The sequence below is a fragment of the Amphiprion ocellaris genome, chromosome 12 (genome assembly GCF_022539595.1).
Source record: "Amphiprion ocellaris isolate individual 3 ecotype Okinawa chromosome 12, ASM2253959v1, whole genome shotgun sequence".
NCBI lineage: Eukaryota > Metazoa > Chordata > Actinopteri > Pomacentridae > Amphiprion > Amphiprion ocellaris.
In genome coordinates, this window is record NC_072777.1 from 36,472,581 (window position 1) to 36,498,326 (window position 25,746).

The following is a 25,746-nucleotide window of genomic DNA, read 5'->3' on the forward strand; positions in this document are numbered from 1 at the left end:
TTATCAATTCAACTTTATTTGTTTAGCCCCTTTCACACAGATGACAAAACTAAACAAGTAAAGAGAAAAAACTATGCTAAAACTATGATTAAAACTCAAAAACATTAGAAAAAAAAAAAAGATTTAACATGGTAATAAAATATGTTGTGTCCAGGGGATGGAGGGAGTTTATTGAAGTCTTCTTGGGCTCACATGGGAAATCATTTAAAATAGAAACTTGCTATTCAGTCTAAGGAAACTGCAGAGCGACAGAAGAACCAACAATATCTCCTGTTTTCTCCTTTAATGAGTCGACTCTTCTTGTGCTTTCAGACCAAAGAACTACAGACTCTTCACAACCTGCTCAAACTCTTGGTACAGGACCTCACCACACGGGTCAAGAAGGTTTCCATCTCATTTCTACTCTGAAGCTCACCTTCTCCTGCTCAAACTGCTGACAAATGTTTCTGCTGCTCTAAAGTCTGGTCTACAGAACTTCCTAAAAACTCTCAAAGTCTCTTCTGCTGCAGGTTGCTTTGTAGAACTGTTCCAGAAAACCTCACTAAACCACATGGAGGAGCCTCAAGATAGTCGTCCAAATGAAACCATACAAAAACCAAACTAGCACAACCCAAACACTAAAGTCTCCTGCAGCCTACCAGAGAACCTCTGAGAACAGAGAATCAGGACAGGAACTCTTACCTTCTGGACAACCAACGCTGGTTCACAAACAAGAATACAGAATGTGTCTGACCAAAAACCTCTGAAGCCTCACTACAGCCAAGATAAAGACACAACTCAGCTGCACCAAATCCACTAATCACTGCACACATTAGCACCATGTGCTAACTGTGGCTGAAGAACCACATTTACCAAGACAACTATCCAGTACAAAGCCCTAAAACACACCAAGAAACACATTAAAGATGATTTTACTGCTGGAAGCTGCAAGCCAACGCCTAAAGAACAAACTAAAGCAATGGAACCAAACCCAGTTCACTGGTGAAGAGAAACAGGGGAAATGTTTGTCTGCAGCTAAATAAAGCAGGAAGACACTGAGCTGCTCAGGTGTTCCTGATAACACCAAGCTGCTCAGGTGTTCCTGATAACACCAAGCAGCCACCTGGACAGCCAATAGGAACACAGTTTACTGGAAGTCCAGAGGGCGGCTTATTCAAGGAAATTTAGTTTAAAGTTGAAGCAGAAAGTTAATAAAGAAAGTTGAAAACCACCTTCTGATCCCTGAAATCTCTGAGTTTTCACACAAAGAACACCTGAACATGTCAAACTGGTTCCATAGTAGAACCCTCATTGTAATCTGGGTAATAATCCGGGTTCCTCATTCCTCATCACAGAACAAACCAACCAGTTAGATTCACTGACAGACCCATGAACACATCATTCCTGAAAGTCTAAAGCAGTAAACTGCATGTCTTACCATCAGCAGGAGGAAAATCTGATGTTCTTCCAAAGGTTTCCACAACAAACAACTGAACAGGGACGGCAGGTCAAAGATGTTTTTTTCCAGAAAGAATAAAGCTTTACAGTTAGTCCTTGTATCGACATGCACCTCAGATCTACCGCTGCCAGGTCTGTGGGATCGTCTTTGAGGGTAGAAGTCCAAACCTGTTGCATCCAGTTTTCACTTCGTGGAATAATTAGATGACATTCCCAACAAGCACAAAGACAGAAACACATCTGAAACGTCAAATGCAGTTTGTAACACGATGCGTTTACCTCATCTCTATGGACATGTTGACCTTTAGCTGCCGTGTTTCTTTGGGCTGTGGCGTCAAATATCTGAACAGAGCTGACGCAAACTGATAAAGATTTCTGTCGTTTAGTTTGGACTAAACAAATAACAGCAGCATAAATCTCAAACGTCATTATGAGGAATCTGGATTGAGGTTTCTCACTTGATAATGATCAAAACATGAAATTTAGGTTGGTTTAAAGGAATATTTCACCTTAAATCTTTGAATGTTGACCTAAAAGTTTGGTTTCAGGAAGTATTCCATCTACAAGGTCCTCACACATCCACCTTAAAGGAACATTCCACCAAAAATCCTTGGCCATGCACCTAAAATGTTGCTTTAACCGAGTATTCCATCCAAAATCCTCAAAGAGACCTGAGGGGCTGGTTAAAAGGAATATTCCACCTAAAACCTCAAATATAGACCCCAAAGGGTGGTTTAGAAAAAATCCTTTAATGTAGACCAAAAAAGTTAGTATGGAGGAATATTCCACCTGAAATGTAGACGTGAAAAGTTGGTTTGGAAGAATATACCATCCTAAACATCCTTAAATGTAGACTAAAAGACGGTTTGGAAGAAAATTCCACCTAAAATCCTCCAATGTAGACCTAAAAGGTGAGTTTAATGGTATATTCCACCTAAAATTCACTGCTGTAGACCTTGGAGGTTGGTCTGATGGTATATTCCACTCAACATCCTTGAAAAGAAACTTAAAAAGTTCATTCAAAGGAATATTCCACCTAAAATCCTTCAATGTGGACTGAAAAATCTTGGTGTAAAGGAGTATTCCACCTTAAATGTAGACCATTCATTCAGAAACTGTGGGGTTAAACCTAAAAACACAGACCTCAACAGTAGTTTGTTTCAAAGCAGAACACCAGCCGGTTTTCACTAAAGAAGCTTTCAGAGCAACAATTAAATGACAGTTTTGTTCTCATTAAGTTCACAGAGTCAGAATCAGCCAAAATAATGTTTACACACATCAGGAAAAGAAAAACTTTTATAAATATTTCATTTGTATAAGTACTTCTATACATATAGATTCCTCTTTCTAAGTTTGATCAAATCACAATAACTCTGTGTCCTGTTGTACGATGTTTTCCCAACAGATGGCGCTACCCTCATGAATGGAGCATCAACAAGTGACGTCTACAACACAACAGAAATGTCTGGAAGCCAGTGGCCTCCACTTTGAGCACCTCTTGTAATTGTAGAGGCCAAAGATAACTTTTATTAATTTCATGATGTCTGAATACATTTGGTATTGAAATATTTATGCATTAGCAGTCATTCGCTTCATAAAAATATCCATAGATGTGATTTTCTATTGTGAAAAGTAAGAACAGATCAGAAGCTGAAGCAGAAATAACTTCCTGTAAGACATTTTGCATAATTTTCCAACAGTCTTGGTGAAATTCTTTAATGTAAAATCCTCTTAGTTTTTAGATGTTTCAAGGTTTTCTTGCATGTTTCTTCCTGTTTCAACAACATTTAAGTTCGACGTGTTGGGTCCTTAACTTTCCATTTCTTGTTTCTGAGTTGCTTGGTGGATCTTCTTGTGTGCTTAGGATGAACTTCTGCTTCAGGTGGCCTCATGTTACCTCCAAGCAGCACAGTTCACTGAATCAGACCTGCTTGGTTCCTGAAGCAGAGAAGGGACTTCAAACATCTCCACCTTCATGCTTCACGGTTAATATGAGGTTCTCCTCCTGAAACGCTGCACTGAACACGTCTGCTGTTACTGAGTCCAAACATCTATGTATCTTTGATTTATTTGTGTCTGGAGGCCATTATTCCTGAAGGTCGGCTCTTTGCCTGAAGCTTCGCTGGTGAACTAGTTTGGCTCTAATGTTCTTTTTCAATGGCAGAAGCTTTTTCCAGACCTCCTCCCACCCAGATCACTACTGATGGTAGAAACTCCAACGGTTTGAAGAGTTATCTGCAGATCCTCTGTAAAGGTCTGGGCTTCTTGGAGATTTCTTTTTGCATCTAAAACTACTTTTAGGTGGTCAGTTGTAGACAAACTTGTGGATGATTTTATTTCAAATAGTTATTTTAAAAAAGTTTCTCGACTCGAACATCTACCATCTTTTCTCTGAAGGCCTCAGAGATCTCTATAGATGTTGGCATCATGATCTGGAATTTCCCTCAGGATTAATAAAGTGTCTATCTATCTATCTATCTATCTATCTATCTATCTATCTATCTATCTATCTATCTATCTATCTATCTATCTATCTATCTATCTATCTATCCATCAATCCATCTATCAATCCATCCATCCATCCATCCATCCATCCATCCATCCATCCATCCAGATATCACAGTGTTGTGAGTTTTAGAGGTTTAACTAAAAGAGGTTCCACCTGTTGTTTCTCAGGAGGTTCTAATTAATGTCAGGACCAGTACTTTCTGATGGTAATAATTGCTGCTATTCTGTCTAAATTTTAAAAAGGATTATAAAATCTCTAATTCATGTTGTTTCTTTATCATATCACCGTTATCTGTCTGCACTGTTTCAAAAACTATCTTCAGATACGATAAAAAGTCAACCTCTTCCTTGTTCTCATGACTGCAGGTGTCTTTAACACAGGAAGCATCTACATGGCAACTGCTCCCATGTTTTCCAGCTCCATCCCGTCCTCCACATCTAATTCTACCTCTGGCTCAGGCTTGTCCTCCTCAAACTCTTTCACCTTGATGTCTTTGAGTATCTGTGAGAAGAGTCGCTCATAAAACCAGTCCAGGTCCTGAGGGTCCTCTGGCCAGACCAGGTAGTCCCTCCTCTTCACAAACGCTCTGATGGCGTTGACCTTCATCAGCTGGTAGTGGGTCACCTGCACATGTATGACAGCAGAATGGAAGGTGAAGACACGAACACGTTAGACTCAGTAGAAGCTGACAGCACTGGTATTCTACCCTTCATCTAAATCTGTATGAAGCCTGACTCCTACTGGTGAGAAACAGAACTTCCCAACATCTGCTGATCTTTGGTGCAGAGATTCTGTTTGCACATGTAGCTCAAAGACTTCAAAATATGACGCTGGTTCCTTTTTAAAGCAGCTATAATGAATATTTTTAGAATAACTAGGAGTTTTGGAACTGCTCACGTAAATGAAGTCTGTTGTGAGAATTCACCATCAGCTATGAGAAGCTTTCTAACATCTTTTGGCTCATTGTTCTGGTGTTCTAACCTGTAAATTACTTTTAGCATCAGGCAGCTTTTCAGAGAAAAATCAGCATTTATGAGTAAAGAACCATTTCTTTCCCTCATGAGTTGGAGGAGACCAAAATTAGAACTAAAATCAGAGTGAAAACTGGACTTAGATGGTAATCATCTGCTAGATAGACTGATTTACAGGTAGAATAATATTAATATTATCATAATAATAACTGCTTTGTTGCTGTTTTTTGTTGATTGTAAAGTGAGTAAATCTTCTACACACCTTCCCGACCACCACCATGATCAGGATGTTCTTCAGCTCCTCCAGCATCCGGCCCTGAGCCAGAGAGAACGCCTCCAAACACCAGCCGTCTGAAAGAGAAACCACCGTTCTGAGAAGACTTTTATTTTATAATCACAGGTTTATTTTGGCCATGAGCTACATTATCACACTGAGAAGTGGAGCGTTTCCATATAACAACAATATTCCTTTAAAGGAAGACCAAAAAACATCCGGTCCAGCCTTCCATCCACTACAACTGTGATCAGATAAACTATACCTGTAGGGAGACGACATGCGTGTCCTGTTAGTTGTTTGTTTACTGTGAAGGTGTAGCTAGCAGAGGGTTAGCTTAGCATTAAGGAAAAACACTCAGTCCAAAAACCACAGAAATGAAAGGTAGAAAGAAATGGGATTTAACTAACTAACTAAGCCTTTATTTGTCACAAATACTTTTTTACAGCACTGTTAAATGTTGTTTTTTTTCACATATCCCAATCGGGGTCAGAGCACAGGGTCAGTAATAATACAGCACCCCTGGAACAGGAAGGGTTAAGGGCCCGACAGTGGCCGCATCGGAGTGTGAACCTCTGACTTTCTGATCAGTAGTCCAGAAACTTAAACGTTGCACCACCACTGCCCCTACATACATACTTTATACTGTTTTTAAAGGTTAAACGGATGAGAAGAAGCTTTTTTTCAGTTTCCAGACAGAAGCAGGCTAGCTAATTCCAAGAGGAAACCTCCAGATCTGAAAATGAAGCCAACACAGAAGATCCAAGAACTACAGTTCCTGGAGTGGCCACTGGGGGCAGGCTACTAAAGTGAGTCAGTCCTCAGAGACCCCCATGTTACAAACTGTACAGCAGACATAGCTGGATATAAACATGGTTTTTGGTATCTATAGTTCATTTTCCCATTCATGACAACTTTACAGATGGTTAATTTTTAAATAACTCACCTATTAAAACTGCATTAAAGCTTAAAGTTCCATATAATTAATTGTGTGCTCACTTAGAAGGTTGATGTCTAGGATGGTCCATGGTCCTCCTCAGCTCCACCTCTTTGGTTATTTCTGGATTATCTCAAGATAGATTCAGCCATCACCACACTGGGCTTCAAAACCTTTTTCCAGGACCCCTCTGGGTGACCCTGAAGGGTTTGTCCATCTTTATGTATGGTAAGCAGCTGTTTTATTCCTGTTTCCAGTCTTTAGTTAACTGGGAACTGTCATGAAGATCCAGCACTTCCAGACTATTATTCTGAGGCATCATGATGTTCTTGGACAGAGTACACCACTTGATGAAGTTGCCACCAAAGAATAATTTCTGGAGACGCTTGAAATGAGTTAAAATTACGTAAACATCCTCCATGTCTGTTAATCTGTTGTCTGAAACGTCCACATAGGTACTGCTGCTGCCCAGTGTGATGAGATTATAGATTGAACTCAACTTGTTATCACCCAAAGTAAGATATTCTAAGTTTGGCAGCATCGCAGGAAGACCCAGGCCTCGCAGGGAGTTTCCTGTCAGAAATAAACCTCGTAATCTGGGAAGTTTGCTGAAAGCATCATCTCCCAACACACCAATGTGATTATAAGACAAATCCAACACCCTGAGCTCTGTCAGACCGCTGAATATCTGGGAATAGATCTCTCACAGGAGGTTGAAGGACAGGTTGAGCATTCGTAAATGTCCCTGAAGCCCATCAAAGGCATTTGGGTTGATCTGATTTATTTAGTTTTGGGAAATGTCAATAATTATTGCATCTTTCAGAGGACTAAATACAGCCTTCTGTAGACAAAATATAAAGTTTTTAGACAGATCTAAAATGCTAATAGCGCTGCGGTTGAGGCCTTCAAATGTGCTTTCATCTGGATCAGGGATGTTTTCATGGGAAAACCCTTTACCGATGGGTCCTGAGTATTTAAGATGAGCAATCTGAGTCCCCTGAATTGCTTTGAAAAACTGTGTTATTTGCTTTTTGTTCAACCCATTGTAGGACAAGTCAAGGATATTAAAGGCGATCCCTTTGAAAGGGTTTCCACAACTGAACCAGTCTTCACTGGGTGTCCTGAATAATTTGTTGGATGTTAAATTTAGATATTGAAAATATTTCCCCTTAAAACCAACAAGATCGCCTTCACAAAACTTCTCTATCTGATTCAGTTTGAGGTTTAACTGAGTGAACCGTGTTAGGTTTGAAAAGAACAAACCCGGCTGGAGTCTCATGATGCGATTCCCAAACAGATCCAGCGTTTCCAAGAACCGAAGTGGCTGCAGGAAGCTGTTGGTCAGGATGGCGTCTGTCAGCCTGCAATGATCCAGAAACAGGGATTGTAAGTTGTCCAGTCCTGCGAATGCTCTTGGCTCCAGCTGAAGGCCGATATTAAAGCCGAGGACCAAGCGTGTCATGTTTCTCTGCTGGAGGAAACCGTTGTTCCTTATGACCAGCTTCACTTTCTGATTTCCCAGATCCAGGTCTTGCAGTTCAGCAAAGTCCTCGAGAGAGGCGCTGCTGAGCTCCCTGATGTAGTTCCGGTCCAGAAAGAGGTGGGTGATATTGGGAGGCAGAGCAGGAACCTGGTAGAACCACTGTCCACTGCAGAGAGCCCTCTGTCCGTTCAGAATGCATGATCGATAGCATGTCGCCACCTGCAGGCAGAAGATTACATTTATTCTGTAAATTTAAAAAATACCAAAGTTTTGTCAGTTTTCCTGCTGAGGAGTTCGGTGGGAGCAGCTACTCATTCAGGGTTTTCTTTTTTCTTTTTTTTTTTACAGTGTAGAATGAAACTGCAGAATGTAGATGTAATTACGGGCATATTTAACATTTTAGATTTTTCAGAGTAAACCTTCTACTTTGATGACAGAATCTCTTCATTCACTCCACCAGCTTTCTAAGTTCAACATCCAAGGTTTTTACAAACATCTTGAAGGCATATAAATGAACATACTGAGCTCTCATTGGCTACTTTTCCTTCCTTTTGCATTTCAACCCATCCAAACCTTCTCTGTTGGGTTTAGGGTCTATGACTGAATTGTACAGAACTTTGTCACTCTGCACCTCAGTCAAACAACCCTGGAGATGCATTATTGGTTAATTTTCCTGTTAAAACACAATGGAGCTCAAAGACGGGACGGTGTGGTAGCCGTGATGATTGAGTGCTGCTTTAAATTCCAATTAAATCTTCTTCAATGTCTCCAGTAAAGCTCTCATAAAACTATCTGATCTCCTCCGTGCTTCATGGTGGAAACCACATGTCCGTCCTATCCAATGCCAGGCCTCGGAATCTCTTTTCATAACTAATCTCTGAGGTTCTATCTGTCAGGGTTGAGTAAAACAAAGTATAACTAACTGGTTCTAAGGAAGATATTACAGAATAAACGTACCTGCAGGTAGAAACCAGCACCAAGCAGCTGTAGGACCAGCAGCCACATCCTGCCCTCCACCTAACAGGACATAGAGAAGATGTAATATTGTTCCACTGGTTCCACAGCATTAATATCAGGACTGTGAGCACTCAGAGGAAACAGTGAAGCTCTCCGACTGTTTGCTTTGGCAGGTTCAGTGTTCATTAGTTTGTTCATTACAGTCATTCGATGTGAGTTCAGATCATAAAGCTCTGTTTATGAAGCTGACATGTTTGCTGTGAGCCAATAACTGGAATGTTCCGTATAGCAGAGATCATTACTGCTGCAGTTTATTATTACCTGTAAACAGCACAAGATTAACTTTAGCTTCTTTACAGGTAAAGTAAATGATGAGGGGTGGTCTACAGATTAACCCGCGAGTCGTCTGGAACTTCTGATGTCCACATTTCCAACATTTTTGGGAAATCTTTGAAAATTTTTTGGTGGAAAAAAAGAAACGTTAAAAATGTTTCTTAAGAACATTCACAGAAAAATCAACCAAAATTCTGTGAATTTTGCAGGATTTTGGTTGATTTTTATGTGAATGTTCAAGAAAATATTAGAAGTTTTACTGACAAATATGGAATCACTTTAGATATTTTTACGATATTTTGGGGAAGATTTTTACTCATTTTTTGAAAATATTTACAAGAATTTTCTTGCCACATTTGGGGTATTTTTTTAAAAAAAATAAAACTTTGAAGGGAAACTTTTAAGGAATTATTGAAATTTTCTTCCTGAAGGTTTTGCAAATTTTCAGAAATTTGGGAAATTTTTTCCAGAATTTTTAGATTTTTTTCAGACAAGGAAACAATATTTTTTGGTGCCCATAAATGAAGACAACAGGAGGGTTAAAGCTGATGCATCACAGGAGGACATTTTGATTAGTCTGGTCTCTAAAAACCATTTTAACATGTTCTGTCCCTTTGAATGATGCTGTTTAGAAGTCTGCATAAAATGACTGCAGATAGAAGTCAAGTTGTAGGAAATAAATGTCTAATGAAGTGATTTATGGAGAGTAAAAGCCTGAATATTAAATCTCTGTTGCATCAACTATACCTTAATATATTTCATTCTTTTTAGGGCTGAATAGTTCACTGAAATGTTACTGAAATCACAGTAGAGTTGTGAAGACATGCACTGTCCAAGTTCCAGGAGCTGCATTTTTGTATAACATGTCGCAGCAAACCACTATAGCTTCTAGAAATGAGCTTCTCCTGATGTAAGGAAATGTAGGTTTAGATGTAAGGTTTGGAAGAAACCATGGTAAAAATCACGTTATTTTATGTTTTTTTCAACATAAAATAGATCAAAAATGACCATTCCCTCTAAAGTCATGACTCATATTTCTGTTAGGAAACAGCAATATGTTGTTTTTTTCCCCACAAACTTAAAGGAGGTGCAGCGTATAATGGAAGTGAATTCACCTGTAGGATCACTTAAATGTCCAGTGATTTAATATTATATTACCTCTCAATAACTGCAGTATTTCTAAGTTGATGAGTAAAATATTTTGCATTTTATGAGCAATCAAAAACAGATACGTTAGAAAGACTATTTTAAAAATACAGCTCCAAAGTAGAAACTCAATGCAACAAACTGTGTTTTCCATCAACATGGTTCTAAAACCAGCTGCTGGGTCTTTCTATGTCTGCATCATGACTCCAAACAGAAAAGAACTGAACAAAGGAAGAGAAAAATCTGACTGAGACCTAAACATGACGGAATAAAGACAGAAAGATCAGTGACCAACTAGAAATCAGTGAAAACACTGTTGGACCAGTAATCAGGAGGTCTAGAAGGATTCATAGTACCACTAATCAGGAGGTCAAGAAGGAGTCATAGTACCACTAATCAGGAGGTATAGGAGGAGTCATAGTACCACTAATCAGGAGGTATAGAAGGAGTCATAGTACCACTAATCAGGAGGTATAGAAGGAATCATAGTACCACTAATCAGGAGGTATAGAAGGAGTCATAGTACCACTAATCAGGAGGTCTAGAAGGAGTCATAGTACCACTAATCAAGAGGTCTAGAAGGAGTCATAGTACGACTAATCAGGAGGTATAGAAGGAGTCATAGTACCAGTAATCAGGAGGTCTAGAAGTAGTCATAGTACCACTAATCAGAGCTGCAGTGGTCATCCTTCTAAAAAGATGCCAGCTACTTCCAGTCCAGCTAAAGCGGTTGAGGACTGACTCAGGGGTTATCAGTGACGGCTCAGAGAGGGTGAAGGACATCGAGTAACATCAAGAAGAACACCTTGACCTGTTCTACAGCGTAAAACTACATTAAACTTTTAAAGGACACTGAAAGAAGCCTGATGAATACTACAGCACATTATTTAATCAGAGGATTCCATGGTGCATCTGTTTAGTCCAGATGGAGTCCAGATGTTTGGAATGAACCTGACCAGGACCTCCACAGTGAAAGCATGGTCCTGATAGTGAAGATCAGAGGTGGAAGTGTGATGATCTGGAGCTGCATGAGGTCAGAAGGTGTTTACGAGGTGACTTTAACAGATTAAATCACAAATGAATGAGGACATAGAAAATTACTGGCTGGCATGATGACTCAGAGTCTATAGAAGCTGGACAGGAGAGATATTCCAACATAAAAACAATGCCAGAATTACAAAAAAATGTAAAAAAAAAACCATTATTGAACCAAGAATGACACCCGACCTAAATCCAATAGAACACCTTGGAGGTATTTTATCAGCAAGGAAAAATGGCAGAATATCTCTAGAAATTTGATATTAGTATGTTGGCTATATGAAGCAGTGAAAAAACTACAGACACACACACACACACACACACACACACACACATATATATATATATATATATATAGTGAGATCACTGCAGCCTCTTTTCTTGAATAAACTCCAGAGATTTCAGTCGAATTCAGTCTAATTCCTGTGGTGTCTAAATTTTCTATCACACTGTAAGTGTCTGAAAAGCTGATTTTAGTTGCACTGAGTTTCTGCTTGTTTTCTTAAATAAATCTGTTTTTTTACTTCAAATAAGAGCAAACACACAGTGTTTAAATTAGTATTGCAGTAGCTCATACTGCAGCTGACTTCTGTGTGTAATATGTGAGTACTGTTAGAATAAACCGAGTGCATTAACAGAGGTTTAAACCTGATTCTACTCTATTCTTTGCCGTTTCATACCGATAGCTCTCCTGGATCTTTACAGGAATGATCATAAATCAGCTGGAGGGAAGGAGTTTTGTAGAACTTCTTCCACCATGAGGCTTTTTTTTTTTACAGCTGAACTGACCCAGTTTTAACAGTGTGGGTCAAGAGAACCCATGTTTTATTGGATTTAGGTCACTTCTGGTCCATGTTGCGCATCTAAGGCTTAAATAAACTGATAAATGAAGCAAGTCGCTCTTTAAATGCGCAGTTTGTGGACACAGAGGAGAGATCTTACCTGCAGCTGGAGATCTTCCAGAGACTGAAATGCCTCTTCTTGCAGTCAGACTGCCAACTATTGATTTCCTACCACTCTGACAACACGCACCAATGTTGCAATTTCCCTCATGAACACAAATCTGCCTCTTTTCCTGTTTCCTCATTTAACACACTTACTGCAGGACTTCTTTTTATTGCAGGACTTCTGCTGCTGAGCAGCTCGTCTTTGACCTCTTTTAGCACCAACTCACCGATCCACTTATTGAACTTTTCCACTTCAGTTCAACTTTATTTATATAGCGTAAATTTACAGGTCAATAGACACTTTCCAGAACCCATATGAACCCCCAGAGCAGCTCTAAGGAGACAGTGGCAGAAAAACACCCTTTAACAGGAAGAAACCTGGAACAGAACTTGGCTTTTTATGTGGGGGACACATCTGCTGCTGGAAGGAGGGTTGAGAGGGACAGAAGAGGTAGAGATGTAGAGGTAGAAGTAGAGGTAGAGGTAGAGGGGTAGAGGCAGAGGGATAGAGGTAGAGGGATAAAGGTAGAGGTTGAGGGATAGAGGTAGAGGTAGAGGAAAAGAGGTAGAGGTTGAGGGATAGAGGTAGAGGGATAAAGGTAGAGGGATAGAGGTAGAGGGAAAGAGGTAGAGGTAGAGGTTGAGGGATAGAGGTAGAGGGATAAAAGTAGAGGTAGAGGGATAGAGGTAGAGGGGTAGAGGTAGAGGGATAAATGTAGAGGGATAAAGGTAGAGGTAGAGGGGTAGAGGTAGAGGGGTAGAGGGGTAGCGGTAGAGGGGTAGTGGGGTAGAGGTAGAGGTAGAGGGATAAAGGTAGAGGTAGAGGGGTAGAGGTAGAGGGGTAGAGGTAGAGGGGTAGTGGGATAGAGGTATAGGTAGAGGGGTAGAGGTAGAGGGGTAGTGGGGTAGAGGTAGAGGTAGAGGGATAAAGGTAGAGGTAGAGGGATAGAGGTAGAGGGATAAAGGTAGAGGTAGAGGGGTAGAGGGGTAGTGGGGTAGAGGTAGAGGGGTAGAGAGGGGAACAAGGAACATATAACACTATAGTGTCTGATGTGTTACTTATCATATGGAATCTGGACTGTGTTCTCCTTTTAGAAGTTATCCTTAAAGGATTCCTATGTCAAAGATATTGATTGACATTGCTCTTAGGGGCCTCTGTGTCTAGGAGAAAGAGTGACGGGGCCCTCTGTTTGCTATTTTGGACTTTTAGCTGAAACCATTTGTTGTGACCTCATACTTGACCTTCTTGTCCAAAGCATATAAAATGACCACCAGCCTTTTGTTCGGGGGAGATTCATATTGGCTGGGGAACTCTCCACAGGCAGACCATGGTGCCTGTTCAGATGCTGTCTTATTTATGTAATAAATCATATTATATTAAGCAACAGTGTCAACGGACGTTTTGTTCAACATCTGCACATCCTTGATGGCTAAGAGAAACCACAACAACACACAGTTGGATACATGTATGATCAGATAGATGATACATCAAAGTAGAAGCTAACATGTAAACTGATTCCTAGTTTTCTGTTCTGATGTACGGTTCTGGCATTAAATATACTGCATATGTAGCTGGTAGTAAAATTCAAATAGTAAGTAGATGAGCATATCAAGTATAGCAAGGGCAATGCAGAGTAGATTGGTGGAAATGAGCAGCTGGAAGCAGTGGGCAGGAGGAAGGTCAGCAGCAGCATCCCACAGATGGAGATTAGGCCAGTTGGTGGGAGAACCACCACAGATCTGAAGCATCCAGCTCGGGGATCAGGGACACTCGGAGAAAGGACACAGGGAGAAACAGAGTGAGTGTAATGCAATAATGGTATATATATATATTAAATATAATGGTAGATAGAGAAGGGCTCAGTGCATCCAGCTCTGGGACCAGGGAAGGGACACAGAAATGGCACAGTCAATAGTTGGTTGGGGAGGGGGGGGGGCAAACAAAATATAGTCGTTTCATTAGCAGTCCATGCTTCTATAAGGCATCCTTCTGGTGGGCATATTTTAAGGTAAGCGACAACTGCAAGGCCAAACAAATATATTGAAACCTTTCCACTTAGACAGCAAAATAAGGCAGGACCATACGAGACAGAGGGATTCAGTCAAAGTCACTAAAGGGATGTTTTTCGCCTAATTAAGTCATTTCCATCTCTTAGAAAATCATATCATTCAAAATTAAAACATGAGGTGTGATTGCTCATGAACAGTACTATACATACAACTGCAACCGTTTCTGTATCAATTCATGGCAAAATCGCATTCTTTTTGATATAGTATACTATGGGGTTTTTTGCGGCAAAATTCATGATGGTTTTCTTTCAAAGAAAACCTTACCATAGTGTTTTTCATGGCCTCCTTTACATTATTTCATCATATGGCACGTTTTTGCAACATGTTGAAAAATCAAATTTTTTGTCAACATAGTGTACTATATGCTGTTTTTTGCGCCAAAATTCATGTTTTTTTTCCAAAGAAAACCTTACCATAGTGTTTTTCACGGCCTTCTTTACATTATTTCATATGGCACATTTTTACGTGTTGAAAAATGACATTTTTCGACATAGTATACTATGGCGTATTTTTGCGCCAAAATTCATGGTGATTTCTTTTTCAAAAACCTTACCATAGTGTTTTTCACGGCCTTCTTTACATTATTTCATCATATGGCACATTTTTACAACATGTTGAAAAATGACATTTTTCAACATAGTATACTGTGGCGTTTTTTTGCGCCAAAATTCATGGTGATTTTTTTTTCAAAGAAAACCTTACCATAGTGTTTTTCACGGCCTCCTTTACATTATTTCATCATATGGCACGTTTTTGCAACATGTTGAAAAATCGCATTTTTTTTTCGACATAGTATACTATGGCGTTTGTTGGTGCCAAAATTCATGATGATTTTATTTTTCAAAGAAAACCTTTCTGGAGTGTTTTTCACAGCGTGCTTTGCATTATTTCATCATATGGCATGTTTTCACAACATATTGAAAAATGACATTTTTCGACATAGTATACTATTGCATTTTTTTGCGCCAAAGTTCATGGTGATTTTTTTTTTTAAAGAAAACCTTACCATAGTGTTTTTCACGGCCTCCTTTACATTATTTCATCATATGGCATGCTTGTACAACATGTTGAAAAATCGCATTTTTTTTTTAACATAGTATACTATGGCGTTTTTTTGCGCCAAAATTCATGATGACTTTTTGTTTAAAGAAAACCTTTCTGGAGTGTTTTTCACGGCCTCCTTTACATTATTTCATCATATGGCATATTTTTACAACATGTTGAAAAATCGCATTTTTTTGAAAAATGACATTTTTCGACATAGTATACTATGGCGTTTTTTTGCGCCAAAATTTATGGTGATTTTTTTTTTCAAAGAAAACCTTACCATAGTGTTTTTCATGGCCTCCTTTACATTATTTCATCATATGGCTAGTTTTTGCAACATGTTGAAAAATCGCATTTTTTTTTCGATTGTATACTATGGCAATTTTTTGCGTCAAAACTCATGATGATTTTTTTTCAAAGAAAACCTTTCTGGAGTGTTTTTCACAGCGTGCTTTGCATTATTTCATCATATGGCATGTTCTCACAACATATTGAAAAATGACATTTGTCGACATAGTATACTATGCCGTTTTTTTGCGCTAAAATTCATGATGATTTTTTGTTTAAAGAAAACCTTACCATAGTGTTTTTCACGGCCTCCTTTACGTTATTTCATCATATGGCAGATTTTTACATGTTGAAAAATGACATTTTTTGACGTAGTATACTATGGCGTTTTTTTGCGCCAAAATTCATGATGATTTCATTTTTCAAAGAAAACCTTTCTGGAGCGTTTTTCACAGCGTGCTTTGCATTATTTCATCATATGGCATGTTTTTACAACATATTGAAAAATGTCATTTTTCGACATGGTATACTATGGCGTTTTTTTTGCGCCAAAATTCATGGTGAATTTTTTTTCAAAGAAAACCTTTCTGGAGTGTTTTTCACAGCGTGCTTTGCATTATTTCATCATATGGCATGTTTTCACAACATGTTGAAAAATGACATTTTTTGACATAGTATAGTATGGTGTTTTTTTGCGCCAAAATTCATGATTTTGTTTTCAAAGAAAACCTTACCATAGTGTTTTTCACGGCCTCCTTTACATTATTTCATCATATGGCACATTTTTACAACATGTTGAAAAATGACATTTTTCAACATAGTGTACTATGGCGTTTTCTTGCGCCAAAATTGATGGTGATTTTTTTTTTTTTTTAAGAAAACCTTACCATAGTGTTTTTCACGGCCTCCTTTACATTATTTCGTCATATGGCATGCTTGTACAACATGTTGAAAAATCGCATTTTTTTTTAACATAGTATACAATGGCGTTTTTTTGCGCCAAAATTCATGATGACTTTTTGTTTAAAGAAAACCTTTCTGGAGTGTTTTTCACGGCCTCCTTTACATTATTTCATCATATGGCATATTTTTACAACATATTGAAAAATGACATTTTTCAACATAGTGTACTATGGCGTTTTTTTGCGCCAAAATTCATGGTGATTTTTTTTTTCAAAGAAAACCTTTCTGGAGTGTTTGTCACAGCCTCCTTTACGTTATTTCATCATATGGCACATTTTTACAACATGTTGAAAAATGACATTTTTCGACATAGTATACAATGGCGTTTTTTTGCGCCAAAATTCATGGTGATTTTTTTTTTTTTAAAGAAAGCCTTACCATAGTGTTTTTCACGGCCTCCTTTACATTATTTCATCATATGGCACGTTTTTGCAACATGTTGAAAAATCGCATTTTTTTTTTCGACATAGTATACTATGGCGTTTTGTTGCGCCAAAATTCATGATCATTTTTCTTTCAAAGAAAACCTTTCTGGAGTGTTTTTCACAGCGTGCTTTGCATTATTTCATCATATGGCATGTTTTCACAACATAGTGAAAAATGATATTTTTCGACATAGTGTACTATGGCGTTTTCTTGCGCCAAAATTGATGGTGATTTTTTTTTTTTTAAGAAAACCTTACCATAGTGTTTTTCACGGCCTCCTTTACATTATTTCGTCATATGGCATGCTTGTACAACATGTTGAAAAATCGCATTTTTTTTAACATAGTATACAATGGCGTTTTTTTGCGCCAAAATTCATGATGACTTTTTGTTTAAAGAAAACCTTTCTGGAGTGTTTTTCACGGCCTCCTTTACATTATTTCATCATATGGCATATTTTTACAACATATTGAAAAATGACATTTTTCAACATAGTGTACTATGGCGTTTTTTTGCGCCAAAATTCATGGTGATTTTTTTTTTCAAAGAAAACCTTTCTGGAGTGTTTGTCACAGCCTCCTTTACGTTATTTCATCATATGGCACATTTTTACAACATGTTGAAAAATGACATTTTTCGACATAGTATACAATGGCGTTTTTTTGCGCCAAAATTCATGGTGATTTTTTTTTTTTTAAAGAAAGCCTTACCATAGTGTTTTTCACGGCCTCCTTTACATTATTTCATCATATGGCACGTTTTTGCAACATGTTGAAAAATCGCATTTTTTTTTCGACATAGTATACTATGGCGTTTTGTTGCGCCAAAATTCATGATCATTTTTCTTTCAAAGAAAACCTTTCTGGAGTGTTTGTCACAGCCTCCTTTACGTTATTTCATCATATGGCACATTTTTACAACATGTTGAAAAATGACATTTTTCGACATAGTATACAATGGCGTTTTTTTGCGCCAAAATTCATGGTGATTTTTTTTTTTTTAAAGAAAGCCTTACCATAGTGTTTTTCACGGCCTCCTTTACATTATTTCATCATATGGCACGTTTTTGCAACATGTTGAAAAATCGCATTTTTTTTTCGACATAGTATACTATGGCGTTTTTTTTGCGCCAAAATTCATGGTGAATTTTTTTTCAAAGAAAACCTTTCTGGAGTGTTTTTCACAGCGTGCTTTGCATTATTTCATCATATGGCATGTTTTCACAACATATTGAAAAATGATATTTTTCGACATAGTATACTATGGCTTTTTTTGCGACAAAATTCATGATGATTTTTTGTTTAAAGAAAACCTTACCATAGTGTTTTTCACGGCCTTCTTTGCATTATTTCATCATATGGCATGTTTTCACAACATATTGAAAAATGACATTTTTCGACATAGTATACTATGGCGTATTTTTGCGCCAAAATTCATGGTGATTTTTTTTTTCAAAGAAAACCTTACCATAGTGTTTTTCATGGCCTCCTTTATATTATTTCATCATATGGCATGTTTTTGCAACATGTTGAAAAATCGCATTTTTTTTCGATAGTATACTATGGCAATTTTTTGCGCCAAAACTCATGATTTTTTGTTTAAAGAAAACCTTACCATAGTGTTTTTTCACGGCCTTCTTTACATTATTTCATCATATGGCATGTTTTCACAACATATTGAAAAATGACATTTTTCGACAGTATACTATGGCGTATTTTTGCGCCAAAATTCATGATGATTTTTTTTTCAAAGAAAACCTTTCTGGAGTGTTTTTCACAGCGTGCTTTGCATTATTTCATCATATGGCACATTTTTACATGTTGAAAAATGACATTTTTCGACATAGTATAGTATGCCGTTTTTTTGCGCCAAAATTTATGGTGATTTTTTTTTCAAAGAAAACCTTACCATACTGTTTTTCATGGCCTCCTTTATATTATTTCATCATATGGCTAGTTTTTGCAACATGTTGAAAAATCACATTTTTTTTTCGACATAGTATACTTGCCGTTTTTTGGCGCCAAAATTCATGATGATTTTTTTTTAAAGAAAACCTTTCTGCAGTGTTTTTCACGGCCTCCTTTACAATATTTCATCATATGGCACGTTTTTGCAACATGTTGAAAAATCACATTTTTTTTTCGACATAGTATACTATGGCGATTTTTTGCGCCAAAACTCATGATTTTTTTTCAAAGAAAACCTTTCTGGAGTGTTTTTCACAGCGTGCTTTGTATTATTTCATCATATGGCATGTTTTCACAACATATTGAAAAATGATATTTGTCGACAGTATACTATGCCGTTTTTTTGCGCTAAAGTTGAAATAGTGGCATTAATTTTAATTAGATTTTTATGGATACTATGTCTTTTGTTTATTTTTGAATTGCTTAATTTATTGAATTTTGGTGGTCGGGGGACAGACACAGTCTCAATAAAGCTAACTGAATTCCTAGAGGTTGACAGCTGAGAGGAAACTCCAGAGAGGTGTGGAAGACTACAACTCTGCATCCTGGTCTGAACTCTGGGTTGTCATGCTTTGGGGGTTCTAATAAAATCAGCCATATTTCTAGATATGAGAGTTGCACCAGCCAAAGTGGGATGGATGCCGTCTCTCCTAATCAGACCAGGTTTTCCCCAGAAAGAGCTCCAATTGTCTATAAAGCCAACGTCGTTTGCAGTACACCACGTAGACGACCAGCGGCGAAACGATGACATACGGCTAAACATATCATCGCTGGTCAGATCTGGCAGGGGTCCAGAGAAAACTATGGAGTCCGACATGGTTTTGGCAAAGTTACACACCGATGCCACACTAATTTTGGTGACCTCCGATTGGCGTAACCGGGTGTCATTACCGCCGACATGAATAACAATCTTACTGTATTTACCATTATCTTTAGCCAGCAGTTTCAAATTTGCTTCTATGTCGCCCGCTCTGGCCCCTGGGAGGCATTTTACTATGGTCGCTGGTGTTGCTAGCTTCATGTTTCTGACTACGGAGCTGCCAATGATCAGAGTTGGTTTCTCAGCGGGTGTGTCATTGAGTGGGGAAAAATGATTAGAAACGTGAAGCGGTTTTTGGTGTGCCGGGACAGCGGGCTTGAGCTTAGGACTACGTTTCCTACGAACTGTCACCCAGCTACCCTGACTTCCCGGCTGCTCGGGAGCTGCTAGGGGACGGCTAGCAGAAGCTACACTAGCAGCTATGCTATTGCGGTCCGCACCGGCTAAGGGGACCTGGCTAACAGCTAGCGGGGTGTTTTCCATGGTGCGGAGCCGTGCTTCCAATTCAGAGAGCCTCGCCTCCAAAGCTACAAAGAGACTGCATTTATTACAGGTATCGTTATCACTAAAGGAGGCAGAGGAGTAACTAAACATGTGACACACTGAGCAGGAAAGAGAAGGAGAGGAAGAGGGAGAAGCCATGCTAACTGCTAAGTGCTAGGCTAGCGGACAGAGATAACAGATTAACTTAGAATTAAGTACTGAGAGGGTGCGTGAAGAAAACGAGTGTATGTTACGATTCAAATATTACCGCTACACAGATTTAATGAACATCAAATTAGATGGAGTGGATAAGGTACAACAGTCACAGAACACAACACAGCGCTACAACAAGAAGTGACGCAATACGCTCACCGTAACGTCAGACGTCAGCAGGGAAATCCAGGGAAATTTATGTTAAAAGACAAACAGAAAAGTCATCAAAAGTCTGAGTTTATGTTAAAATACACACAGAAAAGTCACCAAAAGTCTCTCTGTTTGTGGATTTAACACTGAATCTAACATTAGATTTGAAGCCGGGTTAAATCAGAAACCAATACTTCAAATTAAATTTGTGGGGGTTCTTTGTTTTCCAAGTTATTTACATCTAATAGAATTTATACAATGAAATGTGTTTTACAAAAACCTATGGCGCAACACATTAGTAGAAATATGAGAAACAGCACCAGAAATAGTACTAAAAACAGAAACATACGGCTGTGGCACCTAGTGGGCAAATAAAACCCACAGTTACCACACTGCCCTCTATAAGCCTCTGTTCTAAACACATACTGCAGTAACACAAAAGCAGTTAGAAATATCTCATCATTAACCAACACAAAAACACAATGCATATAATAATACATTCTAAGGCTGTAACAACAAATCGATAAAATTGATAAAAATCGATTATGAAAAGCGTTGGCAACGAACTTGATTATTGTTCGTTGTGTCGCGTGATTCATGCGTCACTTGCCATGTTGCGGAGCCGTCTACTCCACCTGCAGAGCTTTGTCAATGCTGGCTGACTGAAATAAAGTTTTGGGTTTTTTTTTACTCAATGCTGGCTGACTGAAGTAAAGTTTTGTTTAAAAAAAAAAAAAACAAAAACTCCACCTGCAGAGCAAGTTGAACAGAGCGAGGTGGATGCAGAGCAGAGGCTGTATTTTCAAAGGAAAAGGAAATTCAACAAATGAAACATGACCGACATGGAGAAAACAGTTTGACCAAAGTCCTCAAAAGTGTGGGAGCATTTCACGCTTCACAAAACAAAAAACATGCTTAACATGCAAGCTTTACAAAAGTAATACGTGATTGAACAGGAGCACCACGATGATGATGCAGCACCTGAAACAGAAACACGTTGGAGTCTCTGATGAGGATGAAGGAGCTCAACAGCAGGTAAGTCACTACAGTATCCTACGTTTGTTCTGTTTTACAGTCAGGAAATGTAACGTTAGTCTCTCTGGTTGCTCTGCTGATGCTAGTGTTTGTTAGCTGATTAATGACAGTGATAGGGCACGTGTGTGCTTGTGTGTGAGATACTTTTTATTTCACTTTAATCAGTTTAAGCAGGGTTTGAATATGAGTTATAAATAAATGTAACTTGCACACAATGGTGATAGTAATTTAAAGATTAAGCCTCAAGTTTTAATTTTCTCACAAAGTCTGAGTGAAGACATTGGTCTGTGTTGGAGTGAAGCAGGATGAACTGCATTTAGACCAAACGGGGGTTAAAGTAACTTCTTACATCTCAATTTATGTAATGAGGCATTTTTTATGGTGCTTGTATGTATATATATGTGTGTGTGCTTTGTGTTTTGCTCTTTGGACTACTTACTTGCCTTAACCTAATAATGCAAATAAAACCAGATAACTACTGAGTTGTTGTAAATTGTGCTGTAATACATACTCATACTATCTTTCTCATTTCATGAACAGCAAAAAATGACAGGCTTCATGATGAGAAAGACATCATGTCCACCACAGCAAGCAGCTGTCCTGACTGAGAGCATCCTCAACATGATCACCACTGACATGAGGCCTCTGTCGATGGTTGAAGACGAAGGCTTCACTACAATGATCTTATTTGCTCTGTCAGTCCAAATCTTCTCTTTCTGAATAAAGCGGTGGAAATTAAAAAGGTGTTGTTTTTTTTAAATCCGATTCATCGATTAATCGAAAAAAAAATAATCAACCTATTAATTGATTATCAAAATAATTGTTAGTTGCAGCCCTTAATACATTCATATTTCATGGAACTAAGAACATAAGATGATACACTGGAAGTCTCATAGCTCGCTCACGGACCATTAACACCAGCAGCACACGTGCAGCGTTTTCATTCTCTGTCGGTACTCCTCAGCACAGTACACGGACATAAAGTGGATTTTTAATGCAAATAACAAACAATTTACCACCCTGTCACTATATTTCATAATTCAGTCTTTCATAGCACGGTATTATTTACAGTTTCTTACTGTCCCACAGTAACCAGTAACCCTTTGTTCTGTTCCCACCACTTCCAGTATCTTGCCCTTTGACCTCAAAACTACCCCCAATACAACAATAACAATACGCCCCCTGCTGTCCAAAATGACAATCAGCAGAAGAGTCACAAACAGGGATTTCAGTGGTTTTCAGGATATTTACTTGCCTCTGTTTACCACCTGGTTACACCTGTATTAAAATTCAGGCCCAACAGCAGGAACTTTATGCATTTGGACACATTATGAGTCAAGACTGAAGTTTCCAGTGATTTTGTGCAGAACTTTAATTAGTTTTGGGCAAATTCTAAGTCATTTTGGTTGAATTTTAACCTTTTAAGGCATTTCAGACATTTTCAAGTCAGTTTTTATCATTTTGAGCAGGTCATGATACATTTTGATTATGAGACAAATATTTTAACTTGTTTTGGACAAATTTTGAGCTTTTAAGTCATTTCATACAATTTCAAGTCAGTTTTTATGTTGAGGAATTTTGTACAATACTTTAAGTTGTTTTGGACAAATTTAGATTTTCTTTAGTCTTTTCAAAGAATTTCAAGTCAGTTTTTATCTTGTTTTGAGGTATTTTGCACAATATTGTAACTTGTTTTGGACAAATTTCGAGCTTTTGAGTCATTTCAGAGTCAGTTTTTATTGTTTTTGAGTAGGTTTTGAGGCATTTTGCATGATGTTTTAGCTTGTTTTGAACACATTTGGCATCATTTCTGTCTCATTTTCTCTCTGCAGCAGATAATTTAATGCATGTTTTGAAAAAGATAATGTGAATCAATTTTTAACCTATCTGCATCATCTTATATCGCATGAGTGAGTAAGAGTGAGAGAAAGAGATATTTTGGGTCCTTCTACATGAAACTGCATTTACGTTATCAAGTATTTCTACAAAGAACCAAAAAAAAATCTAGTACAATATTTTAAAAAAGACAGGGATTGGATCTAACAATTATTTTTTATTAGATAAGTCGTATAGAAAATAGATTCCAGTATTTCAATCAATAAAAATTAATAAAATTAATTTCCCCAAATTTCCCTTTTACAAGCTTCCAAATTTTTTGAAAAAATGCTCCATTGTTTTGTTTAATGTGACAGTGAAAATAATCTATTTGGGACAAATTTGAGGGTGTCACCATGAGCTTAATGAAGCTGTCATTAGGAATAAGAATTACATCAAACCAGATTTTTCTGACCTTTTATGTAATAATCAATTTAATGACCACCAGATTAACAGTAGACTGTAGGGTAAGTAGTAAAAGTAGAGAAAGATAAACTAGACAAGCCACACAGTTCAGACAGTGCTGCACCCTGACAGAGATCTTCATCCCCAGAGCAGCTGCGGTAGAGGAGCTCTGTTGTGATAGAGCGAGCAAGAGGATGAATACAGAGAGAGAGAGCGACGGTAGATAAACAGCGTGAATGCAAGAAATTCACAGTATTTCAGCTCGTTTCATTACTATACGCCGTACAAACACAAATGCCTCCCCTCAAACACTCGGACCATCGACAAATACGTTGACTATATGCAGTAAATATAAGCGTCCAAGTCTTTAGACTTCATTAACTTGTTATTTCATTTCACAAGTTAAAACTTACCATGGCGACCGGAGAAAGTGGGCCCTGTCTCTGGGGGACGGGACGTGACGCAGTTGTCCCGGGCATACCAGAACACATCCGCCGTTACTTTGCCTTGACTGTGTAGCCATCTAGCTAGATAACGAAAGGGTAACGTTAGCCAGCAGTTGCTTGCAGGCAAATGTTGAATTCAATATGTTTTTTTTATTGCTCCTGTCTAGTTGGAAGCATTTCTAACCTAAATGAACGCCCCTCAACTAAAATGTCCGCCATTGACAACAGTGGTGTAATTTACTAATCCGCCGTTTCAAACTATGATTAACGCCATGGATTAGCATAGAGAAAAACACGGAAATGTAGTCATATTCGCAAAGCTCTGTCCAAGTGCTGATTTTATTCCATTTTATCACAGAAGAAACTGCCATTGTTATTAAATTTTATCAACAAAAACTCAAAAGCACTTTCAGAAGATAACTTACCTCCTTGCTGTGTCTCTTCTCCCAGCAGAATGACGTATCCCTCCGCCCTGGTCAGTTGCACTCTGCAGCGTCACTGCGTCAGATTGCAGCTAGCTGGAAAAAGGTGTCCCTCCGCAGCTAGAAGTAGTCCACAATTCAATTCAATTCAATTTTATTTATATAGCGCCAATTACAGTCAAATTGTCTCAAGACGCTTTACAGAACCCATATGCCTGAACCCCCAGAGCAGCCCTAAGGTGACAGTGGCAGGAAAACACTCTTTTAACAGGGAAAAAAAACTCGAGCAGAACCCGGCTTTTTATGTGGGGAACCCATCTGCTGCTGGCCGGACGGGTTGAGAGGGACAGAAGAGGTAGAGAGGTAGAGATAGAGGGATAGAGTTAGAGGGATAGAGGTGGAGGGTTGGAGGTGGAGGTAGAGGGGGAGGGATGGGAGAAGAGGGGGGAGGGGAACAAGGAACATATAACAGTATAATAATAATAGAATACACCAAAAGAAAAGCAATAGCGAGAGAAATAAGGTCAGATTTATTGTCATTATTGTTATCATCTTTATTCTCATCATTATTCTATTATTTTATTCTTGTTCTAGTAGTTCTAGTTGTTGTAGTTCTAGTAGTTTTAGTTCTAGTTGTTGTAGTTCTAGTTGTTGCAGCTCTAGTAGTTTTAGTTCTAGTTGTTGTAGTTCTAGTAGTTCTAGTTGTTGCAGTTCTAGTAGTTTTAGTTCTAGTTGTAGTTCTAGTAGTTTTAGTTCTAGTTGTAGTTCTAGTAGTTCTAGTACTTGTTTTAGTTGAAGCTTTAGCTGTGATTGTTTTGTTATGAAAGTAGCTGTTGTAGTTTTGTAGTAACTGTAGTAGTAGTTGTAGTAGATGTTACAGTAGTAGTGGTTGTAGTTGTATTTGTTGTTATAGTTGAATTGCTGTAGTTTTAGTTGTTGTGGTTGTTGTAGTTGAGTAGTTGTAGTTCTAGATGTTTTTGCAGTTGTAGTTGGTGTTGTGATTGTTCTAGTTCTAGTGAGTTGCTGTAGTTTTAGTTGTTGTGGTTGAAGTTGTAGTAGGTATCATCGTAGGCACGGTTGTAGTGGTTGCAGTTCTACTAATTG

The 25,746-nt window shown here is 38.3% G+C and overlaps 1 protein-coding gene across 1 annotated transcript in view; it reads right to left on the minus strand.

The window, feature by feature from the left end:
* LOC111571287 (toll-like receptor 5) overlaps window positions 1-12,082 on the minus strand; it is a 189,606-nt gene extending 177,524 nt beyond the window's left edge. Inside the window, exons 1-5 of the mRNA XM_055015798.1 lie at window positions 12,028-12,082; window positions 8,569-8,628; window positions 7,392-7,830; window positions 5,180-5,268; window positions 2,139-4,570 (exon numbers count right to left, since the gene is read on the minus strand). Coding sequence (XP_054871773.1) covers window positions 4,334-4,570; window positions 5,180-5,268; window positions 7,392-7,830; window positions 8,569-8,616 — 813 coding nt within the window. The 5' untranslated portion in view covers window positions 8,617-8,628; window positions 12,028-12,082 and the 3' untranslated portion in view covers window positions 2,139-4,333. The remainder of the gene's footprint in view (window positions 1-2,138; window positions 4,571-5,179; window positions 5,269-7,391; window positions 7,831-8,568; window positions 8,629-12,027) is intronic.
* Between the last annotated feature and the right edge of the window lie 13,664 nt (window positions 12,083-25,746).